Source organism: Choloepus didactylus, chromosome 7 (assembly GCF_015220235.1).
Source record: "Choloepus didactylus isolate mChoDid1 chromosome 7, mChoDid1.pri, whole genome shotgun sequence".
NCBI classification, from domain to species: domain Eukaryota; kingdom Metazoa; phylum Chordata; class Mammalia; order Pilosa; family Megalonychidae; genus Choloepus; species Choloepus didactylus.
The window spans coordinates 49,474,953-49,499,520 of NC_051313.1; the positions used below are offsets into that span (position 1 = coordinate 49,474,953).

Below are 24,568 nucleotides of genomic sequence, written 5' to 3' on the forward strand. Positions count from 1 at the left end.
TTTACTAGGATCCTAAATGTCAAAAATGGAAGGTGAATTTATATGATAAATATTCAAAAAGAGTCTAAAGACATATCTTTTTGTAAATCCGTTCTTTTCTTCAGAGCAACCTTCTTTCTTCTCTATAGTACATTAGAATGATAGTTTAACAAAAGCTTCAAAGGTAAATCGTTTCTAGCCTCATTTACTGGTGACTGGGGAGTGAAGGATGGAGGAGGGTACATCTACTATTCAGTCCTTAATTCAAACTATAAAAGCAGATAATTACTTAAAAAAAGGAAGGTAAATTAATCTCTCTACAGTTCTCAGATATAACCTGGTTATAGTTGACATGCAATATATGTTATTTATCTTCTTTTTTTCCCTCAACAAGTCTCCCCACATGATCCACTAACCTAGCACTAGACTAAACAGGAAAATACCCATCCAAAAGAACTCCCTTTCAGCAAAGATTCCATAGCAGAATACAGATGTTTCTAAGTAAAATGTTATCAATTTAGGTGTCATGATTACCATTAAAGGGAAAAAAAACTGATGTATTTCTCTACAGTTTTCAAGACATCTACATTTTTATGAACATGTGCTCCTCTCAGTCATGGTACAAAGACATACAGAAAAACAAAAAACAAAAAAACCCTCAAGTGAACATTTCTTTATTCTCAACATCTTTGTTTCACGGATTCCTACACAGACTCCTCTGTTTCAGGGTACATGTTCATACAAGCATGTTGGCCTCTCTTGACTAGATATTACAGATCAAAATATTTCATAAAGAACACTGCTAAAGAAAAGAAAACCACTAATCTTCCTGAGATAGTTTCAGATTTTGAAGTTCTTTCTTAGGTGATGGAGAAACCCCTCCAGAAATCTAAGGGTGCCATCTTCCCCATGACTGTGGAAGTTTGTTTTGCAAACTAACACAGACAAAACAAACTGGAAGGTAGCTTCTTACCAGCAATTCACAGTCCCTGAAGCTAAGGGCAAAGCAGCTAATAGAAACTGCAAAACATAGAACGGGGATGTCAGTAGATGAAAATCCTTGGTTTCCCTTATCTTGTTGGTCTTTAAGAGTTACCTGAAAGAATAATTTCATTCTTATGGTGGAAAAACAAACAAACAAAAAACACACAAGCCAGTCTTAGTACTCTTCTTGTTCTATTAGCTGATGAATCTGAATTAAATGATCAGAAAGGCAGAGGGACAGGGTGGAACTGCCAAATCTTTCAATGAAAGCAGAAAATTTCTTATGTGGGTACTGTTTGTCTTTGGGATACATACATACACATCCCAATATACATCATATATTACATAAAGAAGTCATTGAGAATATAATTGCCAATATGGGTAGCAAATCTAATAATTTAATAACTATTGAAGTTCAAGTTTTTAGTATTATCAAATTTCTTATTGTGACCCTATACACTATAAATGATTATAATTAGTTTCTGTGATTTACTGAGCTGGGCATTGTGGAACAGTTAAATTGAAACAGAGCAGCACAGGATAAAAGTAATTCTCAGAAGCTCATTGGCCAAGATATTTAGCCAGTGTATACATTAGCAAGAACTAGAGAGCAAAGAAGTTTTTTGCCTCCAGGGATATTTGAATTCATTTCTGGTGATACAGAGGCAAAGAAAGATGCAGAGCCAAATAATTTTTCCATAGAAATAAAAAAATAATACTAGGCTATTAAACCTCTGCTTTTGCATTTATACTCAATTATTTTGGCCTAACAATCAAGAAAAAAAATTATGGGGAAAATAATTTGGATAGTGACTTAGAAACTTCCAAAAGATATTCAAAAACACAATTAGCCATAAAATGAAATGCCAACTTGCATTTGATGGCATTTGAATTACAGATTACTCAAAAAGGACTTTGATTTTAAATTGCCTTTGTTCTACTCAGTTTTTTCATCTTATCTTTTATTCCTGTAAATGCCTAGCATAATTATAACTATGTGAAGGTGGAAAATAAGTTTATTTTCTCCTCTGACAATTGGGATTCTCTTCCTTATCCTAGACAGATAATTTCAGTCAATATCTCTACTTCCTCATTTTCTGGATTTATATTCATCATAGCTGAAAAGAAGTCAGATTCAACCTTGATTTAACTGGTTTGGTTCCTCCACCAGTAACATGAACTGAAAAACTTTTCTGGGTTAGTGACTCCAGGCCTAGTCTGCAGCCAAGAACATTATTGGAACAATTCCACACACACAAAAAAAAGTAAATAAGAGGAAAAAAAATCTTAATTATTGCAGAAGTAGCCTTACCTCCTCTAGAAACATATTAGCTCATAATTTGATTGTATGTTTAATTTTAATCAATATTGACTTTTAAGCCCATAACTCTGATTAATATTTGTTAGTATTTAATAATCATTTTCGTATGTATGAATGACATATTAGCAGGAGGGCACTAATTTAAACCAAATTTTTAGTAAAATACAGGAACATTGCTAGATGGGAAAAGGAATAACAAATGATTTTTCCTGCATTTACTTCATTAGTAAATGGCATTAACAAATCAGAATAAAAAACAGCTAAAATTATGTTATGGAAAGGTAAATTTGAAAAGCTTTCTATGTAAGAGGTGGAGCAAGTTGATTGCTTTGCAAAGGCACACAACAAATTGGCATTTCATTTCAATATGATAACAGTCTTCCTGACAGCAGATTAGTTTAACATTGAACATCCCACCAAAACAGTTATCCATTTTAAAGTGCATTATAATTCTTTGCTGCCCTTCACCGTATATCAAATGTCACCCATCATTGTGACAGGGAATAGAAAAGGTATTGCATACTAGTTAAGAGCCAAGATTAAAGATGTTAATGCAAGCACTTTGGATATGGTTTTCTAAATTCTGTTAAACCATCAAAAACACTGTTTAGAACATCTGAGCTCCAAGAGAAATGCAGAATATGTTTCAAAGTGTAAGAGCTCTCATTATGGCAATAGCCTTGTCACCTTATAACCACAAACCATGATAGAGCCAAAATGTATTTCAAGGCAATCTTGGCAATCACTGTAATAATAAACCCTCAAGCAGATCCTAGGGAGACTGCCCCCTCCTGCCTAATCCAATAATAGAGTAGACATTATTCTAATATTCTAAAAATCATGCAAGGTAATTCAACACAAAAACACACAAGAAATGCCTACTTTCTTTTAAACTTAGAAAAACTAATGTCATACATTTAACACATTGAGTATTCTTTGATTTGCTATTCTTGCTAAGAACGCTAGGTGAAGCAATATTGCTTGGCTTCTTTGATCCTTTTTCCAATACATAATCACATTTATTCATTCGCTTGAGTAACCTACAAAATTTTGGTGTAATGGTATTCTTACTACAAGATTTGGCATAGTGTTGTTTTTCTGCTTCAGAATTTGTATTTAATTTTAAAACGCCAATCTTAGAATAAAACATGCAACATTATTATATGTTTAGTGAACAATATTATGGTTACATCAATCCTGTTGGAGGGGAAATGTGTGTACCATTATTCCCTTCTTTTCAGTTTGTTTCTCAGTTATTCATTTCTGTATAGAAAACTACTAAGAGCCCTAGACCAAGATTTACAAGACAGCTCCCAGACCTTTGACAGTTCTATCCATCCCAGGGATATCTATAGTTAAAAGAATAAAATCCTCTAATATCTACGGGAATTTGAGTTGGTTCATTTCATAAATAGGATCTACCAGTTCTGTTGTTTAATAAATGAAATATTTGAAGCAAGGTGAAAAATACCTCTTATTATCAGTATGAGGGGTGGGTGCCCTAACCAGACATTTTAAATGACTAATTCTCACCTCTACACTTATATCCCTAGGTCTAAGAAAGGAAAATAGAAAGACGGGGGAAGGTTTAAGGGCAAAAACAACCATCTGCTTAGACTTTGTGCCTTACTATTTTTTTGCTATAAATGCCATGAAACCATACCATAGGTAAAATCCTGTTATTTGTTTAATTTTTCTAGGGGACACGAATCCTTCCTAAGCTTTTTCCAACCAAGAGCTCTCGTTAGGATGCCTGAGATAAAGCCTTCTATATCAAGAATGCAGTACCACAGGCTCATCCTTTCTCTTCAAATAAGAGTTCTTGGCTAATTCGGATAAGCATGCTGATTGTGTCATTATGCTATATAAAAAAAATGCAACTCTTTGCAAGAGAACATATAATATAAAACCATATTAAGAAAAAAAAATAAGACTGTACAACCCTTTCTTAATATTAGCTAAACAAAGTTTAGAGCATTTGTTAAAGATATCTTAGATGATCGTCTTCTTATAAAACAAGGATAGGGGAAATTTTTAAAAGCCATCACCAAAATAATCTACTTTCAAATCCAATTAAAAAAAAACATAAATTTTACTAATTATTATTTCTTAATTTGCTATAAAATTAGTAGTGTTAATACTACGATAGAACATATAGTCAGTAAGTTGAAAATCTAGTAATCTAATGATAACTAACAGTTTGTTTAATGCTTTATTTCTTTTACAGTAGGATATTTTTCTTCATGAGAATTAGTGTGTATGTGTATGTATATGTGTGTGTGTATACCAAAATTCCAAATATTCCAAGTCAGTTTAGGAAAATATATTTAAAATTTATAGTAATCATAAAAATTAGGCTATCAAATATTTAATACATTTCATTTATAGGCAATAAATATTTTGAATCAGAAATAAATGAATTGATTGTGAGCTTATTAATGAAAAGAATGTATCCAGTTGTGTGTGTTTCTATATTTAAGCATCTGGTACAATTCTTGGCATATTATAATTATCTATTATATTTTTGTTGAATAAATTAGTAAACAGGTGAGAGACAAATTAATTTTTAATATTTTATAGAACCTTAATTGCCTAGTGCTTACTAGAGCTTCAACAGATATTTGACTTATTAAGTGGATGGTTAATGGAATGATTAAACTAAAATGGAAACAAATAAATTAAAGGTGTGGCTTGATAACTAGAATGATATAGAAGACTAATTGTAATAATAATAATAATAGGGAAAATATCAGATAGTGATCAGAAAAGAAGTTAATATAATGGTGAGTACCTTTTTTTAACAATAATTAAGTCACTTCTTGGCTTTTTATTTTGAGATACATTATTTTGACTCCAAAGAAGGTATTAAACAAGTTTCTAAAATTTAATATGACATAAATTTCAATAATTAATAAACATGAAGTGTTGGTATGGGACTTGTTTTAGACATTTGTTTCTGTGATTTTCAGTGAGAATGAAACACATATTTTCATTTTTTAAAAAACTGTAATTTGTCTTTCATGCCTCAGTAATTTCTACACAGATAAAGGGTATATATAAAGATAAAGGAAACACCTCATTTATTTTGAAATAAAAAACAGCATTAATATTGTCATTAGTGATCACTGTACGACATAAGACATAATCCTTATTGATAGGTAAAATCAAAATTCTAATCTTTATTTTGAATTGTAACAAATATTGTGGCACTCTTTAAAAGAAAGACAATTTCTATAGTTGAAATTTGGACATATTTTTTGCATTTGCACATCAAGAACTTCTTTCTTATCAGCAAGAGTTCAAGATCATGTTGGAGTGCATTTGAATTTTTAAAAAAATCATTTAGTTGTGGAGGTTCAGTTTAGAATGTAAATTGACCTGATTCAAGGACTTTTAATTTGAATTTTTAATTTTTTTTAAAAACTGGGCAATATTTTAAACAAGATTATGATATTATTGGGAAGTCAACAAAATATTCTGAGAACATCTATAAAATATTCTTGTAATATATATTATTTACCAGTAATACATAATATTATTTATTACTTAGTACAAAGATATCTAACATTATTTATTATTTAATAGTATATCTATTAATTTGTCCATAAATGAAAATTTCACACTTAATGTTTTAGGGTATTTGAGATAATTCAAATATATACTGTTCAATAAGAAGGCAAAATATTTTTAATTTCAAATCCATTCATTTAATCATTGATGAAAAACTATAACAGCACCACTCCGAAGTATAAAGATACTAAAAATGGCACATTGTGGCAATCTTCATGTTCTCCAACAGAATGACATGGATGCATTTCATTTGTGTAAAATAATATTGCTGTCAATAATTATTATTATATATAGTTCATTATTATATATAGTTATTATCTATGAAGGCTTATCAATATGAGAAATAATTTGGAAGTTAACTAAGTATATATCCATACCATATGCTTCTTTTTGCATATACTTTTAAGTTTGACAATAATCCAGAAATTTGAGTATTTGCTTTTAAATCTAATTTTAGAAGATTTGGACTCAGCAACTGTCACTGGAATAAATAAGTCTCCTAATACAAATTTAAGAGAACCCAAAAGTCTGCATTTAATATCCCCAAGGAAATGACTAGAGTTCATTCAGCTTGATAGATGCCCCCACAATTGCTTCAGGATTGTTTCAAGACAAGTTCCTCTAGGCTTCATCCTTCCTAGGAACTTTTGTTAATTAGATTAAGAAGGTAAAGTATGTGTGTAGATATCAAGAAAGGTTCTTTTGATAGATTGGAGATTTTATTTTTCCTGATTACTCTGTGCAGAGTTCTCCAACCACTGGGTTACTTAAGCTGAAACTCTTGAATGCATTTCTTTCAACACATATGACAAAAACCCCTGAACACATTTCTCTGTCCTGGTAACATTAAAACAAAATGTAATTGGTACAGGGATGCTGTTTTATTTTCATAGACTATGGATAGAGCTGTAGTTAAAAGTATATGAATTTCACACTCCAAAACCTAAAGTTTCTGGGAGAATACCAAACGTTAAATAGGATCTACCATACAGTTTCAAATACTATAGGGAGATATGGTTCCAATACACTATTCATGTAAATACAAATCCTAATTGTTTTAAGCACTCCAATGCTAATATTATAATTGGAAAATTATAAATTTGTATACTATTTATGTGTAAATATATTAAAACTCTTATGCTACTTCTATAATTGATTTTATTTCTCTTTTCAATGAATGAACTAAACTTTTTTATTGTCAGAAAAAATACCCAACTTCATTAAAAAGGGAATAAGTTAAAGGGAGGCCAAATGTCTTTAATGATAAATTTTATCAAAATAACATATGTAATGGAATTGAAAAACAGCCACATATTTAATTTTTGATGATGTGACACAAAATACATGTGTTGTTATAAATTATAAGTATTTTATAAACATGACTAAATTATACGTAGAATTCTAATTCATTTTGGATTCAGAGCTATCGTCTTGATGCCTGATAGAATATAAAAATTCAACAAATACCATAAGTATGAGATCTTTAAGAATAATAACAGAGTTCTGAGTCCTAAAGCACAATTCTAATCTTCTCAATAAAGGCAAAAGTAAACTAAATCACAATAAAATGATCTATCAGCTGGAAATTTGATATGGTAATCATATATGAAAAATGACACAAATTTCCACCTCCATTGGTAACAATAAAATAGCAAAATCAGCATAGACTGAGTATAGCATCGATTTAAAAAGCCATTATATAAATTTATAAAACTACATATATTTTCAATTAGGCATCAATTTTCTGATCCTATGACTTGAAACATTTCCTATGAGTCAGTGAAAAGAAAACAGTGTTGTATGCTGCTATATTTACTCTCTGAAAATAATGAAAATTTTTATGTAGAAAATCATGGTAGTCTTTTTTATAGCTAAAATACTTCATTTAAATTAACCTTGGCTCTTAAAAAAGAAAGCACCTACTTTTAAATTTTAAAACTTTGGTTTTTCTTATGACTGGATAAATGATCAGATTATTAAAACATAATATTTTGCTGTCTGGCTCAACAGAAATCTTCAGAAATGAGGTAATTATTCTTATTCTCTAGTGCTTTGGTCTGGTTCTTAAATTCTGATTAAGAATAGTAAACCCTAGCATATTTATAGCTTACTGACACAACCAGCATGCTTTCTGCCCCAAAAGGCAGCATAGTACCTTTCAGTAAGTGATGGTGACTCTTAAAAGTTCATTATTCTTCAGCACCCCATGGGAAATAAAGAAAAGGAAAATTAAAATCCATTGTGACTTTTGACAATTATTAGTTAGAAAAAAGGAGGTAACAATTGCCAAAAAAATCACAAAAGTGAGCATGTTACCTGGCTATGACAAAGAGCACACAACTGACACCCAAGTAAGCCAGCAGAATATACATCCAGATATCAGGGGAGAGAGGATTCAGGAAGGAGAAGACGCCTGGGTTTGTACCATTGGGCTTGCGGTACAAAATACTTATTCCAAGTGTCATAAAGGGCTTGGAGAAGTCGATGACCTTTTCTCGAACGTAGGTAATAGCCAGTGGAGCAACTGCAAGGTCAGCTTTCTGTAGAGAGAAACATAAAAAAAGAAAAGAAAAAATATTTTCTAAGTTAAAAGAAAGAAGCCAGCAACCACAGTAAATAAAACAAAGACTTACACTTGAGAATTCTGCCTCAGTTATGTTTATGTTAAAAACAACTACTCTGAAGTAAAGCATCTGATTTACTTTGCTACTTATTTCTTGTGTACTTCTAAATTAGCAAATGAACATCATAGCAAGGAAAAACTGAGAAAACTATTAGACAGTTAGCACATGAATTATTGTACTGTTGCACCTTCTCATAAATATTTTAAATTTAAACTTTAAAAATGCATTTTCTAAATACAGTTGGTCAAATTCTAAATAGTAATAAATACATGATCTTCATAATAATAATTATCTCATATTATTTAGCTGGTAATCAAAAAACATTTCTCTGGTTTTAAAACTCTAGAATTTAGCTAACTGGTTTTAGTACTTAAATAGTTAAAACATTGTGAAAATTATCTAATTTGATTGTGTTTACTATCCCCGTGTTTTGTTTTTAATTCCTCTAATTTGTTTTATATTATTTAATGAAAATCCTTGCAGTCTTATCTAAATCACATTAGGAAATGAGTTTTTCAATTTTTGTGAAGTTGTTAATTTTCCATGTTGGCTTAAATATGTTAAATTGCTAATGCTTTTTCATTCATCATGTTATAACCATCTGTTAGGGTTGAACTTAAGCTCTAATATATTAAAAAAATAATTATACTTTAAAATAACAAAGGCATCTATGATGGCAAGCTATATTGCCATCTTTATTTTTCATAAACATACAGAGCTTTCAGAGAATACATTAAAAAATCCTTACAGAAGTCTAAAAAAAGACATATAAAAGAATGAAATTGGGCTTCTACTTTCCAGACCTCATGCATTGTTGGAGGATTTAAAGCAGAAACTTTTCTTCTCTAAGAGGCTATATTTACGGACAACATTAGCCTAGGTATGTATTTGTGTGCATTTGTGTGTTGGCAGTGTGTAGTGAAACAGGAGCATTCAGATGCTCAGATAAAGTGTCTTTGAGAGTAGCTATAGAGCAAGAAAGATATAACTCTAAAAAATAGAATGGAAAAAAGGTCACTGGGATCCTGAGGAAGGGTATCACGATATTGCTAATCTGCTTTAAGCATTTGCTATGTAACAGGCAGTGTTCTATAAATTTTCATAAATTGTCACTGTTAATCTTGACACAATCCTGCTATTATTGCCATTTTCAAGTAAGGAAACTGACATTTTAAGAATTTAGAAAACTTGCTCAACATTAATTGAGCACTGGAGCCAGTATATAAATCCAAGGTGGATACTACACCATGAGCTTAACCATGACTCCCATCTCAAAAATCAAAGGTGAAAACAAGGCCAGGAAAGGTTCTTATTTAAATTATGTATTTATTTATGGATTCATGGAAGAGTTTTTAGAGATGGAAAGGGAAACACATGGAAGAAAGGCCAGCAATTGATGCAGTCAAGTCTCCGCGCTCAGGTGCAGAGTTGAGGCAGAGGGAGTATTATCTATGACAACACTCCCTCTAAGACAAAAGGGAAGGAAGTAAAGATGAGTTGAACTAAACAAGTTCCTAAGAGAAAGAAAGTGAGAAGAAAAAAGAAGAAATACAGACTCCGGGTAATAACGGACAGCACAAAGTGGTAATTTGCCACTGTCTTTTGGACTGAATGTACATCATGGATTACCCATGAGCCACTTCACTTTGCAATCCATGAAAAGCAAAATTTTACCACAAATAAGGCATATAAGTGAATATGCTTTAAACTGGTGAAATATTTTGTAAATCCACCATAAATGTCAACAAGTTAGAAAACAATTCAAATGATATATAGTTAAAACATTGTATTATTCCAAAAAAGTTGTTCTAGAAGCATAAATCAATAGGACTAATTATGGTATATATCAATTTTGAAAATTTACTTAGCATTGCCTAGAATAAAAATTCTATTCCATATAGAAAAGGGGAAAAAGCCAAATAATTTCATACTATAATACTATAATACTTTAGCTTATAAAAGAAATTAGTCAATTTAAAATAAAAGATGTAAAGTAGATACTTCAAAAGATTTAATAAAAAAAAAAAAAACTCGAGGCTATTTTCACTATATCTGCAGTAGTATGTAATGTGTTCTGGTGTTTAATTAATTATGAATCAGTTTCTATTAATAACAAAAGTTATCAAATATCAATTGTCAAACATCAGCAGTGTCTAATTGTATACCAAATATATACCATAAATCCACTTAAAAAAGAGACCTCAGGACTCTTATGGAGCTGTAAAGATAAATATTTTTTTATACTTAGTAGAATATTCTATGAATAACATCCAACTTCAATCAAAATGTTGCCTAAATTAAAGGTTCCTACAATGATCGTGGTGCTGTTCCCATCAAATATGGTAATATTAAAGACTAAGCAATTGGAGAAAAGAGACTGATGTAAAATTAAATAACCCAAATTTAAAAATTTTTATCATTGTAGATATAGATTGAAATGACCTAATGAAAATAAATTCAGTAAGTTATTTATGATTTTAAGGAACAATAAAGTAATTTTTTAAAAAAATAATGGTCAAAATAATTAAGGTCTATCTTAGCAAAAGGATAGTAAAACATCCCAGTAGGAATTTCTCATATTTTATTTTTTATATTTTGTCAATATTAAAAGCTCCTTTAGATGAAAGACTCCAGATTAATATTTTGGGGAAAATATTTTAGAGAAAAGTAAATTAAAATATATATTATTTTTTAGTGGGAAAATATAAATAAAAATGAGACAATTCACATTAAGTAAACTTCCTATTATATTTATGAATGATAAACATGAACTTCATATTGGAAAACTAATTGCTAATGCTCACTTTTTTATTAATATTGTAACTTACTCTATAACAAAAATAGTGATCAGGGCTTTTGATTAAATATGGCAGTGACAAAATATTCCCAACAAACTGTTATAAAATATATGCATTAATTGACTAAAATATACACATTTTGAGGTTAAGAAATTAGTTTATGGTTATTGACTATATTTTTGAATGGATCAACAAGTTTAAGAAGAAAACCATATGGATCAATGAGTCTCTTTTATTATTACCACTGTTAGATTGAATTAGTCTTGCAAATTATTTGGTCCCCTCCATGTGAGAACATTAACCTTCTCTTAGCCCATCGATATCAAGCTTGATCATGTGACTTGCTTAGGCCAATAAAATGTGAATTGGTGATATACGTCACTCGAACACTTTATGAATACTGTCACAATAGATGCAGTAATTTTACCCTGGATCTAAGAATGAAGAGGACATTTAGAATAAATCCCCATTTAATCCCCGGCCTTGGCCAACCATAGCTAACATGTAATATGAGCAAGAAATTAATCTTCCTTCTTTTAAAAGATTAACAATGAGTTTTTTAGAGTTGTCACCATAGCGTAACCTTGCAGATGTTGACAAATACATTTTGTTTTCCTCACCTTCCCCTAAGTTCCTTCAAGTAGGATGAGAATCAAACTCATGGCTCAGGTGGTTAGTATTGTAACCTATTAGAATATGAAGGGGGAGCATTTGTGTGACAGTTGAGAGTTAATTATCAATTTAGCCAACCACAAGCTGAATTATTGACCAATGCAGTCACTCCTTGAAAATAATTTCCAGCTGGTTAATACAAAGTATTTAAGCATTCCTTTTAGCCTTTCTAAAATCTAATTTCAACTGCACCCATTTTGGTGTTTTGTGAAATTTGAAACTATTTTTAGAATTCTAGACTTTTAATCTCTTTTATTTCATTTCCTAGGTTATTAATTGCTTTTTACCCACCTTTTTAGTTTTTCCTACTAAATTATTCAAAAAAGTCCTTCATAGGAATCCAGCATGGTTGATGGAAATACAAAAACCATCTAAGTTTCCTTTTTCACAAAAGTAGCTGTGGTAGATTGAATCATGCACCCCCCAAAAGATATGTTTTTAGTCTTATCCATGACATGATCCTGTGGGTGAAAACTCATCTATAAATAGGACCTATGGAGACATTATTAGCTAAGGTATGGACATACTGAATCAGGGTAAATCTTAATCCACATTACTGGAGGCCTTATCAAGAGGAAATTTGGATGCAGTCAGTCAGAGACAACCAGGAAGAAGCCCGAGGTCAACGGAAACCAGAAGAGCAGACACAAGGAGAGAGAGATCACAATGTGACAGGAGGCAGAGATGTAGACCAAGGAACCCCAAGGATTGCAGCAAGCCCTCACCAGAACATTACAGACTCTGGGAGAAAGCATGGTCTTGCCAATGCTTTGATTTTGGATTTCTAGCATCCGAAACTGAGACAGTAAATTCCAGTTGTTAAGCCCACCAGTGTGTGGTATCTGTCATAGCAGCCCTCGGAAACTAAAAGAATGGCAAATTATGTGCTGCATCTTATTTGTCTGTATCCTCCAGTAACAACATAGTACCTAGCACACAAGTGTTTGTTAAATGAATGAATGAATAATACTTAGTAAGAACACTGATGTAAATTAAAGTAATAGGAAATAGTCATTTTTAGGAAAGACATTCTAGAAGTGGAATTATTTACTCCAGATAAAAATACTTACATAATTTAATTCATATGTTAAACCAAATGAATTCTATTTTTTACCATGCTGTTATTGCCATGATGATTAATTTTTTTTTCTTTAATTTATAAGACTATTTTAAGAGTAAAATGCTGAATACTTGTTCTTGGATTCTGTGAAAGACCAAAGAAAGGGGCATTACACAAAAGCCCAAAAGACTACACTAGATCTCTTAAGTCCCCACAATAAATCTAAATTTCTCTGATTTTCATATTTCTACATAACCTGACCCCAAGTTAACTACCTATAAAGTAGACAACCAATGTTTGTAGACCTCAAAAATAGTAAAATGCTGTCCTTAACTCTAGAAGCTGACAAACTAATTGCAGCTGTAAGAGACATGCAAATGCAAAGATAACTAGAAACAACAGGCAATTGAAGAAAATTGTTCTGTGTTATATGAATAATAAGTACAAAGGAAAGGGAGAGTAGCAGAGTGAAGAATGGGTCTGAGATGACAAAAGCCTGAACTGGGAGAGTGGCAGTAGCAATAAAAAGGAATATCATAGTAATTACTAGCATTAAATGTGTCTATTTTGGGCCAAGAGTATGTTATATTCTTTACCCATATCTTCCATTAATCCTCACAACAGCCCTACCATATTTGTAGTAGGATTCCTTTTTTAACATATAAAGAAAATAGAATCATTAATGTGGCACATGAGAGTTTAGAAAAAGTGTGTCTCCAAAGATCACCTAGCCACACTCATTGCCCACTATTTTTCTGTACAATCACTCAAATACATCATGAACATTTCTGCTATTGTATTATTTCTGTATTTCCCTGTCCAAAATTATCTTTCCTTTTTCCTACCTATTCAAATTCCCTAAGTCATATCTCTGGTTCTTTTCTTCCTATGTACCCTTCCTTGAGCACTATCCACAATAATCTCTCCACAGTAACTTCTTATGACATTTATACACCATTCTACATACTTTAACATGGAACAATAATTGATTTTGCGTTATTTCTATTTCAAATATAAATCAATAAATATGAGAGACTTGAATGAACATATCATTGTAATTGTATCACCCCTGTTCTTCTGAGAGTATAAACACTTTAAAATCAGTAGGCATTCTCTTTAAACAAAACGTATAGCACAAAACTGAGAATATGATAAAGTATTTCTCTCTGGAAATTTAAAAAATATGCATAAGCAGCAGCTGTCTTATTAAATTAATAAGTTTTAATTCAATATTCTACCATTCTTTGTGAAACTCTTCCAAATTGCCTTTTCATATGCATAATCATTATCAACCTAACATCCCAGGGTATTGGACAAAATCTCACACCAAAGAATTGCTTAGTGAATTATTTGCTGAAAACAGCTCTAACATAACTTACTAAAGTAACTTTTCAAAGAAAATTAAAAACAAAATCACTAAGAAAATTAAATTTTTTTTTCTGGATTTGCTCTAGAATAAGATTTATTTGCACTTTAATATAATTCCTATAATTCCTATCTAGGGAAAGAATAATTCTTTTCACAGAGTTACATAGCAGATGGAAAACCCTTGTTTAAAGTCTCACAGAACAATGGTGAAATTTATTGGCCCAATTTATAATTACCTAATACAAAAATTAGATGGCAAATCGCAAGTTCATGAATTGCATAATGCCTCCAAATTTGATTATGTTGAGAAAGCTCTTTTCTTTAAGAAGACTCAAGAATGAAAAAATGTAATGATATTCTTTTATAATACATGTTCTAGTGAGTGAAACATCTTATTCATATTTTTGAAAGTTCCTGTAATTTGACAATGAAAAACCAGTTCTAAACAATGTGGGGATTTTTGGTCATGAAATTGTGAAATGCTTACTAAAATGCATAAAATAATTCAAATTGTAGGTACAAATGAATAAATTGGAGTCATTTCCATTTGACTTAGTGAAGACATTAAGCTGTTTAATTTTCCATATTTATTTAATGCCTATGATGCCATGCTTCCTTAAACTTTCTATATTGTGTGACATAAACAAGTATTTTGCCTCTGTGCTCACTTTTAGGAAAGCATGATTCACTTTCTGTATCTGTGGTACACCACTCCACTATCAATCTAGTCTCACTGCCTAGACTTTTACAGTGACCTCTTAACTCATCCCCTGCTTTTTCTTTTGGCAACCAGAGTATATTCTCCAGCCAAAGATCAGAAAGATCTTTTAAAATCCATACTAGACCACTGATGCCTGCTCAGAATCTTCTAATGACTTCTAACAAACATATAATAATATCTAAAATTCATACTCTTCACCACAGCCCACAAAACATTACATTTGTGGTATCTTCCTACTTCATCAACATCAGCTCCTATCACTCTTCTGTTTCTCCTCACTCACTCTTCTCCAAACACACTGGCTGCCTCACCAAGCACTCACATTATTGTCTAAGCCTTCGCACTCACTGTTGCCTTTGCTTGGAAAGCTTTTCCTCATGCATCCACATGGTATATTCTCTCACTTCAGCCATGTGTCTGTTCTGATGTCACTTACTCAAAGGTGTCTTTCCTGATCATTCACAATTTTACTCTTTTTTGGCTTACAGTATAATCATTTTCTATAAAACATATTATGACCTGAAATTATATGATGTATTGTCTGTTTCTTCCACTAGAGTGTAAGCCCTTTTTTAGCAAGAACTTTCTCTGCTTTGTTCAAGTCTCTATCTTCACACAGTGCCTGACATAGAGTAGTCATTAAATAAATATATTTAAATGAATGACTGAATAAAACATTCACTCATGTTAACTCTATCCAACCACCCTTATGCTTCTTTCAAAGATAGCATACTCGGAGTTTATCTTCTCATGGATTTTTCTCCCAGTGACTTCTTTTAGATTGTCTCATTTCTGCTGTAAGAACCACATAGTAATGAAAATAGGGATATTGAGAGAAGTACCTTTTACTGCTTTCCTCCCACCCCTCCAATCTCAATCCGCTATTGTTCTGATCTCTGTCCCTGGCAGCATGAAAGAGGTCCTGAATCATCTATTTAATATGCATTCTTCTTCCTTCTCTTCTTAAAGGAAGAAATGAAAAATGTGACATTTTCCAGGTACATGATTATTATTTTTGATATAACCAAAATAATACTAAATGACTTTTAAAATGTTTTATATTTAATATCTCTGTGATAAACTTGTATTTTAGTTTTTACACTAAACAAAATTGTATCTTACTATTATGCTAGAATCATTCAGATTGTGTTCAAGAAAAAATAATTTTGATGAGATAAAAACTGCATATGTAATCATGTTTCATATATGAGAAAAATCAAAACTTCTATAAGTTGTTTGTGTTGTATACTGTGGGTAATTTGGTACTTGTTCTGGTTTGCTAATGCTGCCATTATGCAAAATACCAGAATTGGATTGGTTTTTATAAAGGGGGTTTATTTGACTACAAATTTACAGACTGAAGGCCATGAAAATATCCAAATTAAGGCATCAACACAAGTATACCTTCACCAAAGGAAGGCTGATGGCATCTGGGAAAACCTCTGTTAGCTGGAAAGGCATGTGGCTGGCATTTGCTGATCCCGGTTGTGTTCCAGCTCCTCTCTCAGCTCCTGTGCATTCTTCAAAATGTTGCTCTTGGGGCATTTTGCCCTCTCCTAGTTTCTCCAGAGCAATGTGTCAGCAAAAGTCTGCTTTCAATGGCCATCTCCAAAATGTCTCTCTTGGCTGCTGCAGCGAGCTCCTTCTGTCTGTGAACTCTTTTATAGGACTCCAGTGATTTAATCAACAACCCCCATGGAAATAATCCAATCAAAGATCTTGCCCACAGTTGACTGCATCACATCTCCATGGAAAGAAGGATTCCAACCTAATCAACACTAATACATCTTGCATAAAAGAACATGGTGTTTTCAGGAACATAATATATCCAAACTGGCACAGTACTGTATGTTTCCAGAAAATCATGTTCTTAAAGCTAACCCATTCCTGTGGGTGTAAACCTATTGTAAATAGGACTTTTTGATGAGGTTACTGCAACTAAAGGGTGGCCTAGGGTGAGTCTTAATCCTCTTATTGGAGTCCTTTATAAATGGGATAGAGAGAGACAGGGAGAGAGAGAGAGAAATCCATGGAAGCTAGTCTTTGGGAAGAAAGCATCACTTTGATTTGGACATTCTCACAGCCTCAAAGTGTAAGCTAATGAATTCCCATTGCTAAAAGCCAGCCCGTTTCATGGTATCTGTTTTGAGTAGTCTAGCAAAGTAAACCATATACTACATGAAATCTAAGGTCATTTTCATGTTTACAAAAAATGGTTATATTTAAGAAACGCACTTTTAGTTGCTTTTTACCAAACCTAGTAGTCATCACACAGTACACAGTGGAAGGTAGAGTAGACAATTGAGTTATAAAATATGGAGATTCTCTCACTTTTAGGGCCTGACTAGGAGCAATTAAGAAAGAATTAAACACAGACATAGATTTGGCTACTTCTTCAACAGCTGTTACTTTTTTAATGCCTAAATAAGCCAGCTGATAATTTCAAATGATACTGACTAAATCCCAACTTCCAACAATGATAGAACGAAAAATTGACTTCTCAACTGGTTACTCTTCAGAAGAGTCATGGCTCCAGAAAATTTATAGAATTTGGTGTTTTTTTTTTCTGGGGGGTGGTGGGAGCTGTAATTGATTTTTTGTTTTGTTTTATTCCTTACCCAAATCTAAATTTATGAAATCTTTCAATTGCATAGTTCCTAAGTGCTAATATTCCTGTACTAGAATGGTCATATCTTCTTCTTTCATTCCAAAATTTCCATAGAATTCAGTTTTTTTGTTTTGTTTTGTTTGTTTGTTTTTAATGTACTAGTGGGGGGACATTTTTTTTCATGTTGATTATTTCAAAAAACTAAACTTTTGTTACAGAGAAATCTGAAATCATGCATGAGTACATATTCCAAAGTAAAATTTATTGTATCTGACATACATATTATATATTTATCAAGCAAATATTGGGGAGACAGATGATAGCTTTGTTGAAGCAAATTTGTATGCAAACTTCCAAATGGTACAAAATTAGAAATAACAAGTTATTTAAAATCTCAGGTTATTTCTTGAAATCATAAAATATTCACACAATTCCTAATTACTTATCTTAAACTATTATTCCACCTAGATATTTTCTGTTAAGTCCATTTTCACTTCCCAGTTTGAATGCTACAGAATCACAAGCAATAGACCAAGAAACAACTACTAGCACTAAGATGGATGACTATGAACTACAAAAAATCTTCCTCAAGGAATCTTGACCTTAGAATTCTGTTCTGATAAACCTTTCTTCAATGGAAATGGATTAAGCACATTGGATTCCCAGATCTATTTTTAAGCAATAGGGAAATGAGAATAGTTGTAAATAATCAGTGCAATTATATTTTCTATTATGGTACCTTATTATAAAGCTGGACAGTAATTCATCTGTATTCATTTATTTAAAATATTTGTCACAATAACAAACATTCTTGACAAAAAATTGTCAAAATTCAGCTATGTGCCAGGCCTGGGGCAATGTACAGGGTACAAAGGTGTCTATGTCAGTCTTAATTTCAGATGTTCACAGTGGCATTAGGGAAGATTAATATGGAAATAAATAACTTGAAGAATTGCATAATGCCTCAAACTATGTACAAAGTTTAGTTTTGCTACAATTTTACTGGCTTTCCCAATTATTGTTCAAATGAATTTATATTAAAAAAATCATTTTTCCAATTTCAGTTTCTACAAAGCCTGGCATTAAAATGAAGCTGTTAGACAAACTCTACACAGTTAACATTAAAAAAGTATTATGGACTCAAGAAGAAAGTGATAGGCATTATAACCCATCCTAGTGTCCCTGATTATCTACACTTCATTCTGGATTTTCTAAAACTATACTGAAGAGTTTAAAAATTAAAGTGACCTTTAGAGTGGTTCCTTCTTTAATAGTGGTAGAATAAGAAAAGTTGAGGGGTGCCCAACACTTGAAAACTTTGTAAATGTACTAGAAGGTGCTCTCAGTTCATTTCTTTTATTACCTTTGCCAAGTAAAATAAAAAACAAACAAACAAAAATTGGAAAAACTGTAACATACTGTTCAGCCTATCTTCCAACAAAACAAGGACAACTTTTTGCTATACAGAGTTTGTCTTTGCCAGAATTTTCTTGTAAATAGATTTACATCATGTGCTGGATTACCAGACAAACCTATCACTGAATGGATCACATCTAAAATATAAGTTTATTTTTTTTCTCTTTCATTTAAAATCTGTATTATGTTTGTATACTCAAAATGAACACAAAGAACCTAATAGTGTTTGTTAAACAGCCAGACAATTAGGATAATGTATGCCATAAGAACAGAATGCTTTGCATAACACATTTTTTACATACATATCTAAACATCTAATAATTATTAGTGGTGCATGTGGATATTTTTACCATTAATTCTCTAGGAAAAATATTTCATAACAATTTTTTTCTGGTTTCCATGACTGATGAAATTCCCTGAGTCTGTGGTATTTACTTAAGATTTGTAAAGGTTTAACTATAACCATATGTTCTAGTTTGCTAATGCTGCCGAAATGCAAAACACCAGAAATGGATTGGCTTTTATAAAAGGGGGTTTATTTGGTTACACAGTTGCTGTCTTAAGGCCATAAAGTGTCCATCAACAAAGGATACCTTCACTTGAGAAAGGCCATTGGCATCTGGAAAACCTCTGTTAGCTGGGAAGGCACATAGCTGGCGTCTGCTTGCTCCTAGGTTGTGTTTCAAAATGGCATTCTCCAAAATGTCTGCATCAGCTTCCAACGGCCGTCTTCAAAATGTCTACCTTCTGTCTGAGCTTATATATTGCTCCACTAAACTAAACAAGGCCCATGCTGAATAGGCGGGGCCATGCCTACATGGAAATTATCCAATCAGAGTTATCACTTACAGTTCGGTGGGGCATATCTCCATGGACACTGAACCAATAGGTCCCAACCCAATCTATGCTAGTATGTCTGCCCCCGCAAGAATGCATTAAAGAATATGGCTTTTTCTGGGGGACATAAATTTAAAAACTGGCACACCACATTATTCAATCCTTGTCAGAATTATTGAGGTACAAGGGAATTTAGAATTCTGTCATCTATTTGAAATTACTTGTTCACTAATTTACTTATTATTCAACAAATATTCATTATTGAGTGATTTTTCAGTAAGAAGAGCTGTTCTCAATGCTTGCAATGAAGCCATACAAAATGAAGGAAACAGATGCTAAATATGAAAAAAAATGTATAGAATATAATTTCATATAGTAAAGAGCACTACAGAGGAACATAAAGCAGAAAGGAAGATCAGAGGATGAGTAGGAGTAAAGAAGGTGCTATTTTTGATAAGGTGGACAGAGAAGACCTCTCCAAGGCCCTGACATTTGTGCCCAGACTTGAATGAAGTCAGGGGTATAGATCCCTGTCAGAACCTGAGCAAAGAGCTGTCCTGGCAAAGGGAATTGAGAACTGTAAAGGAGCTGAAGTGGAAACCAGCTGGGCATGCTAGGGGAAGAGCAAAAATGTCTCTAATTCTCCCACCTCTTCCCACTTGAATCTTGCAAAATGTTAGTAAAATGTTAGTGTTTGTCTCTGAGATTGGCAGTGTTTTCCCATATTATTTCTACATTTTATAATTTTTGTGCTATGAAAATATATTATTTGTTCCATTAAGGTAAAACAACTCATGTCATTTAAATGTATATAATCTGTGTTAAAACCCTTCAGTAATGAAATAAAATACAATTGTAAATAATAAAGATATAGAATTGTAGAATATAACATATAGAATTAGAACATAAATGAGTAAATGGTTAAAGGACTGTTTTGCTTTTTTAGTTTCTGAAAAGCAGCCAATATATTTCATAATTTTAGGTTAAGGAAAAATAAGCTCCCCTTTCATAAGTGTATTTTTAACCTGAACAATTGAAATGTAAACTCTGATATCAAATATTAAATAACCTATTGGATAAAACGTTTCCTACTATATTTCAAGACTATCAATTCTTATCTTTCTCATATATTCATGTAGTTTTTCCAAGATTAAGAAGCAATAATCTTATACACAGATTATATTCCTGTAGAAGCAGAAACAAGCAAACAAAAAAGACTTGAAACACACTAACTTATAAAAACATTAACTATCCATGGTTTCAGAAGATAATTACCATTCCTCTACTGATGTAAAAAGCTCACATAAATATATCCCATAGTAAATTAAAATAACCTTCTATTTTTTCAACTGCAAAGTAAAATGAAAGGATCTATCAATCAATATTTACTGGTAGACTAAGCAGATTGGGGAAGCAAAGATATTTAAACATTATCCCTCTTGGAGCTTATGCAAGATTCCTTGAAGTAAGAAATACTCAGAGGAACTATAAGAATACAATGAATTGTACAAGGATGAGATCAGTGCAGAAGAAGATCATGAAATTCTTAGAACTTAAGCTATGGGTGAGAAAGATCAATATAACAGTTAAAAAGCATAGATTCTGAGCTCATTAGTAACCCAGACTGTCTAATCAGCAGTCATAATTTGATTCCACAGTCTGTGATCCCAGAGAGGAGTATATTTAATCTGCCATTGTGTAGTTTTCCTGGAGGCAGACAAAACATTTAGCCCATTGTCAATTGCCTAAGCATCATAGCCAGAGTTATGGGAATGGTCTTGAGCTCTGTCCACTAATCAGAAAGATCAAAGGCTGTTTTGGTTCTGTACAGCTAGCACTGAGGCTGAGCGGACACAGCAGCCCAGTGGATACCATCAAATTACAAGAACCAAGCCCAGCTATTTAGAAGAATCTCTATGAACATAGGGCCCTCTTAAGTTAGTAGCTTTCTTTTAGATAGTGGGATGGGAGTTTAAAGTCCAACAAAGTGATAGCTACAACTTTTTCATGTAAAGCCAAGTTGTCACCAACGCCTGGCTGGCTGAATTCTTAAATATACTATTTCCATTTAGCAAATGATGTTCTGGGAACCCTTCTCACCCTGTTAGTCATTGAGTCCAAGTTGACCCATGACAAATAGGACTATCAGGCCAGACACTCACAAGATCTCTGTGGATCAAGCATTTAGTTTCAACAAGAGTACAGTAGCAAACTATTAGCTGCTTTTACAAAGGATGCACCTGGTAGTTATGTTAGGGAGGTGAGTCCAAAACTCTAAGGGAATTCTCCAGGTGGAGCACTCTAACCAGCACATAAATTCATCAGTCACAGAGACTTCTAGTTCAAAAGGGTCATTAGGTTGTGGCATCCCAAGGAAACTAACACTTCTCTACATGTAATTCTTCTTTGTTGGGAAAATAACCTCTGGACCCGATGGGACAGCGTATTTACAGATGAACTCCTTTTATACATTCAGATACAGAAGCAATAACAATCGTATACTGAATTGGCCCAAAGGACCCTTCATACAAGGTCATGCTAGGTTCCCTTCTCCACTACCAATCCTGCCCCAATTTAATTAGCAAAATGTTAATGACCATCCCCTGGGTAAGATGGTGCCCTGGGTGTCTGTATCCAATAAAGCCATCCAAATTTAAGTTCTTTGCCTGCCCAAAGTTCCTCAGCATACTTGTACAGGTATTCAAGGCCTTAGGTCCATGCTTGGGGACACGGAGACCTTGGTTCCACCCTTAATCATTTTGTTGTTGAAGATGAGGTTGGAGCAGAGAGAAGGATCAGGGAAAATGGAGGGAGAGCATGGCTCTGCATCAATAAACAAGATGAATTTACTTTTAATTATGAGCCACTCGATCAAAGAAAGTTCCAATAGGGCTGGTCCACCTTATATCAGGTGGTAAGGTCTTTAGTCTAAAAATATCTATTTAATTTCTGGGAATCCTTTCACTAAGCAGCCACAAATATATTGTCTTTCAGCTGGAGCTATGTGACTTTTTCTGCCTCATTTTGATGATAATATACCTTCTTCCACCCAGCCAAATCATCTGGGCAGTTTTCTTCAATCCTACCTCTTGTTGCTTAGCCTTTAAACATTCATTAATAGAAAGGAGAGTGAGAGACTTTTAATCTGCCCCCTCACCCACCACTTGGTTAACAGCATTAGCTACTGGATTTTAGGGAGTCTTCTCAAATTTCCAAACAAAACCCATGGAGTCCTTGGCCTTTATATTCCAGAAATTCACATCTCTGTCCACATCCCACCCCAATTGCCAATTCAATAAGTAGAAATTCTTCTTATAGTCTGAATACTCACAAATGCTTTGTCCATTATATGCACTGGAAATTAGACTTTGGCTTGCTTCTTTGCAGTTCTTTCCATTGTCTTCTTCTGGAACTTTTAGTAGTTATATGTCAGTCTCTTGCCTTATATTCTGTGTCTCTTAGCTCTTCTTTCATAAGTTCCATGTTCTTATCTTTCTGTGATGTGCACTGATTCAATTGATCAGTATTTTCTAACGTTTAACTGATTCTCTCTTTGTTGGTTTTCAGAATACCTTGTCTGTTGAGTTTCTCTATTTATTCTCAATGAAATGTCTTAACTTTCATTATTTCTAAGTTCCTCAATAGATTCACCTCTTATTGCTTTGCTTTGCTTTTTACCTATGAAATTTATTTTTCTTTTTTAGATATATCATATAGGTTTTTAAAGATATTTTGCCTGTATATTTTTCTTTTAAAGTCTTTGTCAGTTGATTCAACAAAACTTATTTTCTAACGATTGAATACGTTTGAACTTAATTCTATCGGCTACATTTTATATCAAAAGATAGCTTCATATGTGTTTTTCTATATGTTTGCATTTTTTGTTATTTTTTTCTCTTTCATTTCCTCTCTCTCACATATGTCCTTACAGGTCCCTTTTCTAGTGATATTGTTATTCCTGCTACTCAGTGCCCTCCCCCTGTAGTCTTTCAATCCATAGTTATATTTTATAAGGATGATTTGATGTTCATGTTCCATGATGATACTGGTGGATCTCATATCTAGTCCTGAAACAATTAGGTGGCTTCACAAAATTCCTAGGTATGTGGCTGAATCTGTGTCTTTCCATTCACTTAGGCCCATATCTTTGAAATAAGCCAAAGCCTCAGGCACCCAGTATTTTCATCCTGCTTTTCACATGTAAGGAAGCTACCTTCAGAGCCTGGTTTCAGTAAGTCTGGCTTCAAACTTGAATCTCACAGGGAACACTTTTAAATCTGAGAGACTTCTAAATCAACATGCCCTACTACTGGATCATGATCCCTGAGGTCCATAGATGCTTATTTTGCATGGATATTGCTGTGGGTTTTAAGCAAAAAGGAGTCTGTCAAAGCTTGATGTTACTATATCAACTTGATAAGAAATGAGGCAACATTTCTTACTAAGTTTATTATAATATGTATTATCACTAGCAGCATGTAAAAATTAGTTAGAATAGGTAAAGTTACCAAAAAGAACTAAGTAGTGACCTATTACAGGCAATTGGAAAACAAGGAGAATGTTATGCAAGCCAGTGGAAGAGTGCTTCAAGGAGAGAGTAGAATGTTGAG

At 32.7% G+C, this 24,568-nt stretch overlaps 1 protein-coding gene across 3 annotated transcripts in view; it reads right to left on the reverse strand.

Moving 5' to 3' along the window:
* The window catches only part of GRIK2 (glutamate ionotropic receptor kainate type subunit 2), a 774,206-nt gene that overhangs the window by 190,553 nt on the left and 559,085 nt on the right, over positions 1–24,568 (reverse strand). For all 3 annotated transcript variants that reach the window (XR_005217912.1, XM_037843288.1, XM_037843289.1), the window contains one exon: positions 8,171–8,394. Coding sequence is in view for 2 of the 3 variants with exons in the window: in XM_037843288.1 (XP_037699216.1) it covers positions 8,171–8,394 (224 nt within the window). In the remaining variant the exon portion in view is untranslated. The remainder of the gene's footprint in view (positions 1–8,170; positions 8,395–24,568) is intronic.